The following is a 14,024-nucleotide window of genomic DNA, read 5'->3' on the forward strand; positions in this document are numbered from 1 at the left end:
CCGGGCATAATAATTAAGTTCTTTTAGCTCTTTCTTTCCTTGAAGCTCAAACCAATACTTACGAATACCAACCTTCCATTTTCAATTTTCAACAATCTCTTGAAAACTTTATACAAAGAATGGAACAAACATGCAACATACCTCCTTTCTTCTTAAAAAATAAATTAAAAGGTGTGTGATTCAAAAATAAATGTGTTTCATGAATCAATTTCATTTTTATTTGAAAATTGTTCCATTTTTGTTAAGAGCCAGAATGTACAAACAGAACAGAGAGTGTTAAATGTGTGGCACATGTTATTTATAACGGATTGAAACCTTAAATTAGCGTTTAAGGTAAAAAAAAATGTACAGAAAGTTTATTTTCATTCAAATACTATTTATGCATTTAGAGATTTTAATTAATCAGTAAGGGATATTTTAGGAAAAAAAAGAGATGCAAATGATATACACTTTGGAAGGCATAAGGAAAATCTTTTAAAATATACGTGTAAGTTAACATAAAAATTAATTTTTCGAAGTAATTCATATGTTGTCAATTACATTCAATATCTTGATGAACTATCAAAATTATATAATTTCTCTTTAAATAAGATTATTTTGATAGTCACAAATCAATTTGTAAAACAAACTATGGTCATGGAATGGCAAAATGATGGAATTTTAAGATAACGAAATAGGGTACAGAAACATGCAATAATAAAACAAGCAAACCTAATCCCACACTGTTCCAATTCTTCAGTCGTCGTGTCAAGTACCGTACTGGGAGTCAGACCATTTTCTAAAATTGAGGACTTTATGAATCAGTTTACTTTTTCTCAATTTTAACTTTTTAAATTTTTTTCATAATTAACTGTTTATTTTAAATTATGTTTGAAAAATTAAAAACAATATTAGATATGCTAAATAAAGTTTTAGAATTTCTTTACAAATTAAAGTCAAATAAAATAAAAATCATTTGTTATAACGCAAATATATATTATTGACACAATAATGGCGAAAAAGATCTAACCGTTAATAAAATGATATTTTTCACTCCCAAAAGAAGACATTTCTTTTATTTAATTCAAACCTGTCAACTTTTCAACTTCATCTTTAAATCCCTTTTTTTTAAGAATATCAAAACAATTTCCACAATTTAGATCATCAAGAGAGATAACCCGGTCTTGGGTTGGAGGGGGGTTGTGCTCTTCGCTTTTTGCCTCCACTGTGTCACTTAAATTCATTTTTAAGGGGACGCTCGACTTCTAGACTAGAATATGCTATGACAATTCTTTTGTGCGTATTCTTCTTCCTTGCTATTGTTTCTAGATCAAGAGGTCCATCTAAAATTAAAAAATAAAATAAAACTATCATAAGTATTTACAGGTAAGTTCTTCCGTCTTTAAAGGAAGATTTATTTTCCAGTACGCGGGAGACCCATGTGTTATTCTTATGTGTCCTTCAAATTATTTTAAGGTTTTCGTCGAAACGTCTTGCATTTATTTTACAGTTTCCTTTCAACTTACTATTGAGTTTTTCCGTTTTCTATTAAACACCTTTCTCGATTCTCATGTGTATTTTCCATTATTTTTACGTTTTTATCGCTGTTTTAAGTTTTCAACAGAAAACATAGATCAGCTCGTCTGAGCCGAAGGGTCAATTGACCCTTTTTGATCGCAATTTGTCCCCTGTCTGTCGCTGTAAACATTTTACATTTTCATAATCTTCTTAAGAACCACTGTGCTAGAAAAACTTATGTGGAAACATCTTCAGGTAGTTTAGATTCAAGCTTGTTCAAATCATTACACCCGGGAAAACGGTAGAGCCATAGTGGGCAATGAAAGTTGTATATAGGAATTCATAGAGAAAATCTTTTTCTCAAGAACAGCAAAGCCATGGCAGTAGTATGAGCAGCCGAGCCGGGAAGGTTAACTCAGTGCAATTTGCCCCCCCCCCTTCACTTAGATCCGGGATAGGGAGGTCAACGGATAACAGCCTGGGGGGATAGTGAGGTCAACGGAGTATAACCCTGGAGGGAGATGTGGTGGGGGGGGGGCAAGTGAGAGGGGAATAAGTGATTGAATTTTCTTTAGATTGGCGCCTAGACCTAAAGCATTATAACTATTTACGTTTGTGCTACGTGTTGGCATCGATACAAATTTTATTTACAGCAAGTGTCTATATTTTCTGAAAACAGAAAAAAGACAATAACAATAACACAATGTATAGGATTTATTTAAATTAACACATACAGAATTACTTTTTTTTCTTCTGTACCTTTTCAGTCTGGGGAATTTTCTCTTGTGTTTGCTGGGAGTCTCTCTGTGTTCCTGATTGGTGGTCTGGTATCCTGAGGTCTTGTATTCCCGAGGCTTTTTCTCCAGTTTTTATACTTCTTTCACTAATTGTTGATCATTTTCTGGTCTCTTATTAGCCTAATGTCCTAATTCATCGCACTTGTTGCACATATTCTGTTTATTTCTGGGACAGTCTGGGGTCTAATGCCCTAGCTCTCTACATATGAAGTATGGGTCCGTCTTTTTCTTTATAGATTCCTTGTCTTCTTTTTTCTGGTGGTGACTTTGACTTCTAATCATGACAACCTTCCACAGATCAAAGAAAATTCACTGGTGTTGTAGTTCTTCAGGTCAGTAAGCATGTTGACTCAGGCATTGTTGGTAAAGCATTACTTAGTCCTTCATTTCCAGTCGGAACATTCTCCCCCGAATTCATCATTGCCTGTGCCTTATTTCTGCGTCTGTCAAGTTTGAGGGGCCTAAGAAGACCCTAACCTTCCAGTCCGGGTTCAGCGTAGATGGTGTTTTACAGGATTATTTAATGGACATGCCCATACAGAGTATAAACATTGAGATCTGATCAGTTTGACTTACTTTTATTTATTTTTATGAAGATCATTTATCTGCATTTAACCATGATGACTGTGTCATACTTAATGTGACTTAAAGGTACTTTGACACAGATTTGAAGTAAATATTTTTTCTATAATATTACGACTTATATATTCTATAGCATTTCACACAAAAAATACCTTAAATCTGGAAATTTTTGCTGTAGATAAATTTTTAGCAAATTTGCGAGTTCAACGCATTCGCAAAAATATTTTTCTTAAAAATAAATTACCAATAAGAAAATGTAAACAAAGCAGTGTTCATTCACAAAATTTTGAAACGGAAAAATTACGCGGGTATGTTAAGGCAGCACATGGACCAGAATTCGGCGAATTAACACTTTTTTATAATTATGTAACACTAATAAATCGGAAAAGTCAAGCATAAAACTTTTGTTATAATTATGCATTCTATAGACTTCAATGGGACTTATACTACATGAAGCACTTCACCACGACGTCACCACGTGACGTCTATAATTAGAAAATATGCCTTAATGAAAAAGTGAAAAGTTCAACACTACCCCGGGGATAATTAATTTCAATTTGTAATAATAATTATGTAAAAACATATCTGTATCATGAAAAGTGCTGCTAGAATCCTACTCTCCCGACACAGAGAAAAATATTCTTAAGTTTCGCATGAAACCTTACCAAAATTTTTACATTTTGCTAATAAAAAAAATGCATTAATTCCCGTAAACCATACGATTCTAGCAGCACTTTCCAAAAACAATAGAATAAGAACTTTAGATGGAAACAAAAAAGTTTCAAGTGTGCGGCGTAACTTTTGCATCTTATTTGTTACGAACGACAGAGGAAAGGCTGATCGGCAAGTAAACACCCTCCCTGCTTTAATTTTACGAAGAAAATGTGAAGTATATTACCATACCTTTTTGCTTTATTCCCACATGAATCACACATGATATTCATTCTAAATGCTTTTAAACTCCAATTTCTTGTGTTTGTTTACATGAATTCTTGTTACGTTTCACTTTCACTCTGCTACTGCATGATCAACAGTTATGACGTCACGGGTTTGGTATTTAACCCCTGTGATAACTACAGAGAAATACGACAAAATTCTGTTTTTTTCTGCATATTTTGAAATTTTTATGAAATTACTTAGATATCATTATAAGAAAATGTAACTTCACATATAGCTTACTATGACGTCATTCATATAGGCAAGTAGAAATTTTGTATCCTTAACCTACCTGCGTAATCAACAGCATTTTGACCCGAATTCGCAAAATAAAATCGACGTAAAAATTTCCAGATTTACGGGAATAAAAAATCTTATTTCATTTAAAAGTTATTTATATTTTTAATTTTTTGGCGGGTTTGATTGACAGGGTAAGGGTTAGGGTTGACTTTCACAAATTTTAACTTTAACTCTTGTTGAGTATTAATGAAAAATATTAATATTATGTTCCAGAAAATTCAGTGTAGACATGTTCAAAAGCAAAACAAACACACAATATACTGTCAGTCCGTGCAGTTGTGGTGAGCAGACTTTGGCGATTAAACGCACCCGGTGAACCAAAACACCAATCAATAACAGAGCTTTCGCCCTGTTTACAAAAACTGTACATAACACGAGTGTGCTCGATTTGCTAAACTTTGTACAAAACGGAATGACGATACTTGTGAAGGAGAATTGCTTTCTAACATTTCTACTCTGAATAAAATTATTTTTCTGGATTTAAGTTTTGATGTTTCGCATTAATACACAACAAGATTGCTACTTTTCCTAAGGATTAAGAATAAAGTTTAAATTTGTGAAAGTGAAAGGACGTGTCAATCAAACCCGCTAAAAAATTAAAACTTTTAATAACTTTTAAATAAAAATAAGATTTTTAATTAATGTTTGTGTGAAATGCTATTAAAATATATAATTCGTGATATTATACAGAAAAAATTAACTTCAAATATGTGTCCAAGTACCTTTAATGTATTTAACAGTTCATATACGCACAACCTTATTTAGCCTCAGATATACTAAGAAAAGTCTATTATTTAAAATAAGTTTTAAGTCATTTTTTATAAGTTAAAAATTCATCACACTGTGAAAGATATTATACTTCCATCTGATTGAAGAAGCTATGTCATGCTAAGGGTTCTCCATCATTTGAGATTTTACTGTGTTGCAGAGTTTACGCGAAGCACTATTTTTTAGCGGTATTTTCGCGAACAAATTCGCATTATAATACAAAAGATTACAAGCACGCACTTATTTAAAAATCGCAAAATCGTTACTTAAATGGTATGGTCGTACATACTAATAAAAGGAAAAAAAAAACGTTTTGAAAATTCTGACCGATAGTCAAATTACTTAACATTTTTGAAAAGAGATTTGCCGTGTTTATTTATCAGATTTCTTGATCGAGTTACCGCATTACAAAAAAGGAACTTCAGAACAGTAAAATATTTAAAGAGTTCCTGGAACATGCTAAAATTTCAAAATTTTCGGCAATTTATTTATATCAATTAAATAATTTCGGTATGATGTTATGTTTGATTTACAGTGCTTACATAATTCTAGAGCCGTTGCTATTTAGGAAAGACATATTTAAATATTTTACTTAAATAATACAATGTATTTTATTGCAAGTACTAATTAAGCGGAATATTGAATTGTAAAAACAACTTATTTGACTTTGTTCCGTCATTCGTAAAGTCCGGCGAGGGTCTAGTAGATGATTGATTACTCAAGGTGAAGCCCTAGTAATTAAGTGTTATAACTTTTTGAATTGAAAGACGGTAGAATTGTTTGATTAAAGTTTCAGTTAGAGAGAATTTGTGTGTTTAGATTTTCTAATTATCACAACTCTTACTGTGTCGGCAAAATTTTTACTGTGTCGCATGCATGAAATTTGAATCGTTACTGTGTAGGAGAAAATTTCACTATGTCGGGAGCAACACAGTAAAACAGCTCATGGAGAACCCTGCATGTTCTGTAGTTTTTATGCTGTCAGAAATTATTAATAGTTTCATTTTCACTTTAGATTCTAAGAAATTAACTGGCTTTCAGAAGATGTAGGACTACATGCTTGTACATTTTTACACACTATACAATCAGTCAACCCTATTTAACAAAATTGAATCTGCTGTTAAGAAAACAGTCCTTTTATGCTTAAAAAATTACTCCCAGACAAATAGAAGTTTTAATGGTGATATCAGTAAAGTAAATGTGCCAATTAATAATCTATAGATAACATGCATAATCATACATATACTATTCTCATCTAGAGTAGTACTGTTAATTATGTATCTAATTATTGCATTGTATTAAAAGAGGTAAACATGTCATATAACATAATAATTTCGATATATAGTTTTATTCTGCAGTCATTGGGTATATATTTTGTACCTAAACATCTACAATCAATACTCTTCCTATGGAAATACACAATTTATCAACCTCATATAGAAACTAACTTGCAGGTTAAGGTTACATTGAGATTGTAATTTTGTTTCACTACCTATATTTTTATTTTAAAATTGTTTAAGTACAGTGTTATATTTCCTCTTGTTTGAGATATTTTCCCATGGATACGACTTCCTATACTGAAACGCAAAAGAAAAGCAACAAGCAGTAATCTACAAATGTTTGAATATTTTATCTAATGATTTTCAAAAAAGAATACATTTAGGCTTAAGGTTCATTGATACTCTGATAAGAGAGATAACTCTTAATGAAATAAATATCGATTATTCCTTTATAGATTTGCCAAGTTGAAGTGTCTATATCAGTATATTGTCCAAATTTGCTTCGCAAGCTATGCTGTAATTGTTTGTATTTTAAATATAAAATACATTTCTTTTGGAAAATTGTTTAAGTAAAAGCAACATTTTATATGAGTGAGCAGAGGGTTTTGACCCTTAACTCACTTTTCAGAACATCAGGTCTGGGGGCCATAAAACGTAGACGAGCTCACTTTTAATCTCAGTCTCTTTTTTACCAAAGGAATATATAGTGGAAAAGTGAGACTGAGATCAAAAGTCAGCTTGTCTAAGTTTTATGGCCTCCAGGCCAGAGATTTGATAAAAATGTTAAAGTTTATCTTTTAACTTTATTAAGTAACATATGACTGTTAAAACATCCCTTCCCAGCCATTCAATTCAACGCGCAAGACTGCCCTAAACAACAATTGCAGCTTAATTTTTACGATACAGTAGATTAATTAATATCAAGATCTGAGCGAAGGAAGTAATCTTTGCCATTCTTAAATGCCCGTTTATCAGATGATCAGGTCGAATTTTCTCTAACTTAGCGTATTGTAGTAACCCATGGACTTCCTGTCCAAGAACTATCATTTATGCATATGATACGTAAGACCCCGTTGAGGCGTAATGTAGTGTATTTTTGCATCATCAACTCTCCATCACCTTTATGTTGATGTTTTCCAGTTAGAGCATTGAAAATGCGTACTAAAGCCATTTTTCGAAAAGGAATACCTCAAGAAGCCTTAGCATCGTTACGGGAAATGAAAGGAGATTTTATTTTTTGAAATATTGCTGCATTACTTAAGATGAACAGTAAAAAACCCCTAAAACTCCATTATATTGCCAAATGTTTTGTTAAACATGCAATTTGTGGTTTCTGTTAAGCAGACTCAAACGTATCCTCCAGTTATGGTACAAAAATCATTCAACCGTTAAATTACCAATATTTACCAAATTGAAGATACCCGTAATTTTTAGATACAAAATTCTTTACTTTAATTAAATATTTCCCCCTAAAGTAAGGTGTTGCGCTTCTTTTGCGTGTCAGTATATAATGAGATTTTTTTTAAAGTGATAACGTTTTATCAATTAACAAAATGCATATTTTTATCAGAAATTTGAGTTATTCTTTTGAAACCTACTTAACCAATGACACAATTTTTAAGCGGTTAGCTAGCTAACCGCTTTATGGCTTGGGTGCTCCAAAACCGGAAACTTCCATAAGGCGCTACCTATCGACATCGGTAACTTCAGCAAAGCGCTTCCTATGATTTGTATACTATTGGCATAATACGCCCCCTGGTGAGAAATTGACAATATGCTGTGTACGAAGATTGGCTATTATAACGATTATATCGAATTCTTATTAGTATTTACCAAAGCATTAACAATACTTAGAACACTAACTTCAAAGACTGAGAATTAGGTCCTTATTACATGTACATCGTGCGATCGCGATTTATAGCAACTGTTAGTTTATTTTTGAAAGTTGAACGATACGGTTAATTATACAGCAGGTTAAAGGTTATTACAGACTGCAAAAACATCAACAAATCTCTCGATCGAGTTTGATTTTCCTTGCCAAAGTATTAAGAAACACCATTTATTAAGTTAAGTAATACCTGAAAAAACATTTTTATAAAAACACCGAATACATTTGAATGTTTTTCACTTTTTGTAACGTTTTATGGAAACAATAGGATTACATAATGTACCTCCACAATGAAAAGTTTGTTTTTCTTCTCTTTTCGTCTCTGTCTAATAAACAGATTATAAAAGCTCTGCTCCCAAGGATAAATTCTCTACCCCGTCTTTGATAATTTATTACATGTACAAACGATCATAAGGGATCGCTTACTTTTAGTTTTAAAAAAATTATGGGGCACTTAAAGTAGTAAAATTAATTTTGAAAAAAATGGATAAATATATATTAATTTTAATCGGCATTGTGATCCTTTTCTAAAAATCAACCGATATTATTATTCACAGAAGAATGAGGCATGAAAAATCTTTGCAATTAGCAAAAATGTAAAATATATGCTTAAAGCTTATTTATAAGTTTTGAAAATTTGATCAATTCCTAGGGAACGTATTATTAGCTGTGAAAATACTTTTTAAATTTGAATTTGTCCAATTTGTCGATTATTATTTTGAGCGTTTGAGTAGAATTAAATTAAAATCAAGTATTTAGAGGCACATTGATAGAAAAGAAATCAGTGTATATTGTTTAACCGACATATTGAAGAAAGTGACACTGATAACTTCTTAAGTTACACTGACTTTTAGTGTACATTTGAATTTTTAAATACTAGTATTCATTGATTAGACAACTTTCCTTTTCACATGTTTTATTTGAGAACAATATTGCATGAAGAGTATGAGGCAAATACACATTATATGTCCTTATCTAGACATATTGTGCAAGACTTCTTTTAAATGATTCTCATATACCACCATATTTACTTTATTCGAACATTTACTTGTTTAAAAAGTCAATAAAGTACACTTCATAAAGCTCGATAATCTTGTTTACTCGCCAGTCTTCCCGTAGAAGTAGTAGTTCATAATATTACTAAACGGAAGTATTCAGTATCTATATCAAAATACAGAATGATCAATGATCGATTTAATAATAAAAGCTGACTCCTGAAATTTCAAGATGTGGGATCCGTTGCCTAGAATAAGTAAGCATCCCTCGTTGACAGGTTACAACCCCTACGCAACTGAAGCTCTCTGATATCAATTCATTTACAATGTCTCTGCTCAGTAATCTTTTTTCTCTGACTAGCCAGCTGTAGATCTACACTACTCCAAATCCTTTAATCTAAAGAATTTAATTTGTCATTTTTTCAGTTGCTTGCTATATATATAGTAGGCTTTTCAATTACCTAACTTCAGATTCAATAGAGCATGAAAGACAATTAAATTTTCAACATCAACATAATTGTTTTCATCCAGAGAACGATTGGATGCCACCAAGAGAGAACTTTTAAAAATGCACTTCCTGTCTTTCAAACTAGAAATCCCATGTTTAAATTTTGAAACATGCATTTCAATCTAATTAAAATTTATTTAAATGTTCCAAATCCGCTACTGCTTCTCAGACATCTAACATCCCATTCGGGGTCACATCAGAGCGACCTTTCAATTATGAATACATGTACTAGTAAACACAAACACTTTGGCCACGTAGATTCAAGCCTCGGTAAACAATTCTCAAATTAATTCCACGGCTACATATCATCATTATTGATACTGTCTTACGTTGAATTAAAGTAATTTTGGAATCAATTTCATGTATAGTCTGCAGTCTGGCATCTGAACGTGAATAATGCAAACGAAAGTGCACAAACTGTACAAGATACCCACACGTCATACATAACACAGCTTATGCAATGCATAATTTGTTTACTACAAAACTCCTCGGGTGTTTTGGTTCGGTGGTGAAAACAAGAAACCCATCTGAACTATATAAGCCAAGATTTCGGAGGAACCATTTTCTTTGGCTAATCGAATATTCACTTTTATCATGACCCCAAATAGGATGTTGTTAGATGTTTGAGAAGCAGTAGCGGATAATCTAATTTTAATTAGATTGCATCCATCTGTGATATCAGTTTGGAATGTTATTGGTTTTACTATTAAGTAAAGTATTACAAAAAGAGAATGTCTGTTTTTTCTCTGATGACATTGGACAAAGATATGCATACTTAAATATCATCATTTCATGCACTTTTTTCGGTACATATCTATGAAAGCATGCTAACCGCTTTTCAGTACTTTCAGTACTTTGATTTTTTTTTATCAATTCCAAAATTGAGCTTTTTTTCCTTTAAATTTTATGTTCACTTCTAAAGTATTTCTTGAATAGATAGGACGAAATCGATCTGAGTATTTAACCCCACTGACGGTTATAGCATATCAATAAGACAATATTTAAATTCTGATAGTATTTATATATTTCTATGCATTTTCATTTTCAATCTCAAATACAAATATTAGGAGTAAACCATGTGATGCAGTGGTTACATTTTCTGAGAAGTTGATCCTTACGTCGCGGGTTCATCTTCGACTGTGGGATGGGGACTTGTACGTTGGATTAGACCGTATAACTGATATCCTGTCTCGCTATTGGTGCTAACAGGAAAAAAATACCTTCATGGCCCGAGTGCCTACTGTAGGTCTAAATTTGCAGCCCTCCACCGGCAAGTGGTGGGCTACATATGAGTGAACAAATTTTGAGAAAAACGTTAAAATAACAAATAGATTAAACGTACAACATAAAAAAACTTACCTAACAAGTTGATGTCACTTTGCCTAATCTGACGACTTATTGTAGCACAGATTAAGTGAATTTAGAATATGTTTCTTAAATATAAAATACAGGTATACGTATAATACCAGGCTCTTTTTATTCTTCCGTCTTCCTGAACTATGTACATGTATATGAAGAGTATATCATATTCCATTTATACTATTCTTTCCGAATCACATGACATTTTTTTTCATTGATTTTGGCAGTTTTCCCTATTTGTTGACTATTTGACATGGAATAAATTCGTACGTTTTCTTCTCAAATAGCAAAACCGACTTTTGAGTACATATACACATCTTAATTGCCGTAGGTTTCTCAATTATTGTCCCCCGTTTTCGCGAAAGCGAGGGGACATTAAATCTCATTCGTCTGTCCGTCATACTGTCAGTCTGTCCCGCTGTCCTTGCCCATAACTTTTGATTTAGTTGAGCTATGCCTTTCATATTTCACATGTGTATTCCTTGTGATTAGAGCTTTCTTTGAGTACCACCAAATTTGACCTTGACCTTGGAGTTTGACCCACTTTTACATAAAAAATCTTTTTACTTTGACCATAACTTTTGAATAGTAGGTACTAGGACTTGTATTTTTCACATATATATACTTTGTGACAAGACCTTTCATAAGATATTAACAACTTTGACCTTGACCTTGGAGAGTTCCGTACTTATGAAAAAAAAAACCTTGACCATAACTTTTAAACGGTAAGGGCTAGGGCTTTCATACTTCAAAAATTTAATTCTTGTGAGAAGACCATTCATTGGATACCAAGAACTTTGATTCTTTGACCCCTTAATTTTGGAGTTTGACCTACTTTTCAAAAATGTTGACTTTGGCTACAACTTTTGAACAGTCTATACTAGGACTTTATATTTCACATATGTATTCTTTGTAGCAAGACCTTTCATTTTATATCAACAACCTTGACCTTTTGACATTAACCTTGGGGATTTTTCGTACTTATGAAAAAACTTTAACCTTGACCATAACTTCTGAATGGAAAGAGCTAAGGCTTTCGTACTTCACATATGTAATTCTTGTGAAAAGGCTTTTCATTGGATACCAAGATCCTTAACCCTTTCACTTTGACCTTGGAGTTCAGTGATGGTTTCTAAATAAATAATATATGATGGGGTGTTCATAATTTATGATGGGGTGTTCATTTTGCACACAATATGTTATAAAAAATGACATCTCACCCACAAAGACACCGAAAGCGGGCAACCACAATGCCCTGAGTTTGCTTTACTTGAAATGCCCAAAAGATATTTACGTATGTCAATGATTTCCTCTCCGCATCTATTGCCTTGACCTCGATATACTGTAAAATCACAAATTTTCGTGGGGGTTTAATTTTCGTTGTTTTCGTGGTGAGAAGAGACCCAGGAATTCATGACCACCACGAAATGTAAAATATGACATACATAGCTACGCAACAATTCTAAATCCACGAAATCAAATACCACGAACCAAAAGTTTTTCCTCAAACCACGAAAATTTGACCCCACGAAAATATGTGATTTTACAGTAATTTGATCACCAATATAATGTAAATCAAACTGATTAGGACATTGTCAAAGCAGGCACACAGCAAAATAGACACTGAAATAATGTATTTGTTTTTTTTAAGGAAAAGGAGCAAATCTAAAAATCTTGGCATGCGAGGACGAAAACAAGTATTATGAAGCATTGACTATGAAATATATGTGTAAAGTTTTTAGAGAGACTATTTTATATCTTTGATGTTTTGTTTCCCAACTCGATGTTTTCTCACATTTCCAAACTTCCTGTGTCATAAGTTTCCAATGGATCTGTTTATAACTAAAGATTGATTTTTGTATCATACAGCCGAGAATGAATAAATACTAGTATGCTGTGAACTTAAGATATAAGAAACGACATAGTCTGCCGCATCTGTTTCCCATTGGTATGTTTTACCGACTATAGACGATAAGGACAAACAAACAACGGAACTATATGACAAACGAGATATTTTGAGCTTGTCCACGGACATTTTTCCTTATCTATGGTGTAATACTTCGCTATCAACTGCATAACTATCGTGTTTATGTCTCCCAACTTATTCGATACTCAAGAGCATGCTTGAAGTACAACCAAAGAACAAGGTATGGTTTCCATACAAATTTTGCCCCGTAATTTTCAAAAAAAAAAAAAAAAAACTGGAGTAAAAGCTGAAAACTCATGCTTTTTAAACAAAATTTTGCAGAAAAATCATACAAGTCATTTTTCTCACATGTGTTTTTAAATGCTAATTATGACGTCATAAACATGTGCATTTTTCCGTATTTTCTTTAAAAGTTGGAAAAGACACTAATTTTTAATTTGGAATTTTCTTTCAGATAACATTGTCCACAGGCATCGCCCACAAAGATCTTGAGATGTGTGATTTGAAGAAATTAACAATTAACGTGGGCGAAGGCTGTGGACACTGTTTTCTAAAGGAAATCACCCTTGAAATGGGTCATTTTGAGGCTTTTTCTATTGAAAATAGAGAAATGCTTCACATTAATGACGTCATATTTGCAGAGTGGTCAATCATCATGCCATATTCTTTCCTTATTTATCACAGTCATATACGTAACTAATATTTAAGCCAGTTTCAAAAGTTTTTGATGTCATTACATTTTTAGGGCGCAATAAAGCTAAAACCATACTTTCTTCTTTGAAGGCCTTTGAAAGCTGATGACACAAGGATGTAGACAACCTTTTTTAAATTCACCATTTTGAAAATTCTATGATTGTTATAATATCCTTCTTTGCAAATATAAATCATTCAGCCGTATTCAGACAGAACTATTTCTTACGAATTGTCTATGATTTTATTATAAACATGAAAACAGAATTCTATTTACCTGATCAATACACAGGGATTAAGGCGGATGTGACCGGTCGACAAAGGATAGATTCTCTACTGGAGAACTATGAGTGGCTACAGGCCCAACAACCCCCCGGAATGTATCAAGTACAAAAAACGAAAACAGTTTCAATATGGACCCTGATAAAATATGAAATTTAAATAATGATCATGTTTTTTAATACTTTTTACCAAAATTAATTGAAAATTCAATATGG

At 32.4% G+C, this 14,024-nt stretch overlaps 1 protein-coding gene across 1 annotated transcript in view; it reads right to left on the reverse strand.

Moving 5' to 3' along the window:
- The window catches only part of LOC134259276 (deoxynucleoside triphosphate triphosphohydrolase SAMHD1-like), a 54,848-nt gene extending 43,815 nt beyond the window's left edge, over positions 1 to 11,033 (reverse strand). The window contains exons 1-3 of the mRNA XM_062741882.1: positions 10,911 to 11,033; positions 1,070 to 1,322; positions 712 to 778 (exon numbers count right to left, since the gene is read on the reverse strand). Of these exons, the coding sequence (XP_062597866.1) occupies positions 712 to 778; positions 1,070 to 1,223 (221 nt within the window). The 5' untranslated portion in view covers positions 1,224 to 1,322; positions 10,911 to 11,033. The remainder of the gene's footprint in view (positions 1 to 711; positions 779 to 1,069; positions 1,323 to 10,910) is intronic.
- Between the last annotated feature and the right edge of the window lie 2,991 nt (positions 11,034 to 14,024).

This window comes from Saccostrea cucullata, unplaced genomic scaffold, assembly GCF_032062105.1.
Source record: "Saccostrea cucullata isolate Sc308-1 unplaced genomic scaffold, CSIRO_AGI_Scuc_v1 ctg1608, whole genome shotgun sequence".
Taxonomy (NCBI): domain Eukaryota; kingdom Metazoa; phylum Mollusca; class Bivalvia; order Ostreida; family Ostreidae; genus Saccostrea; species Saccostrea cuccullata.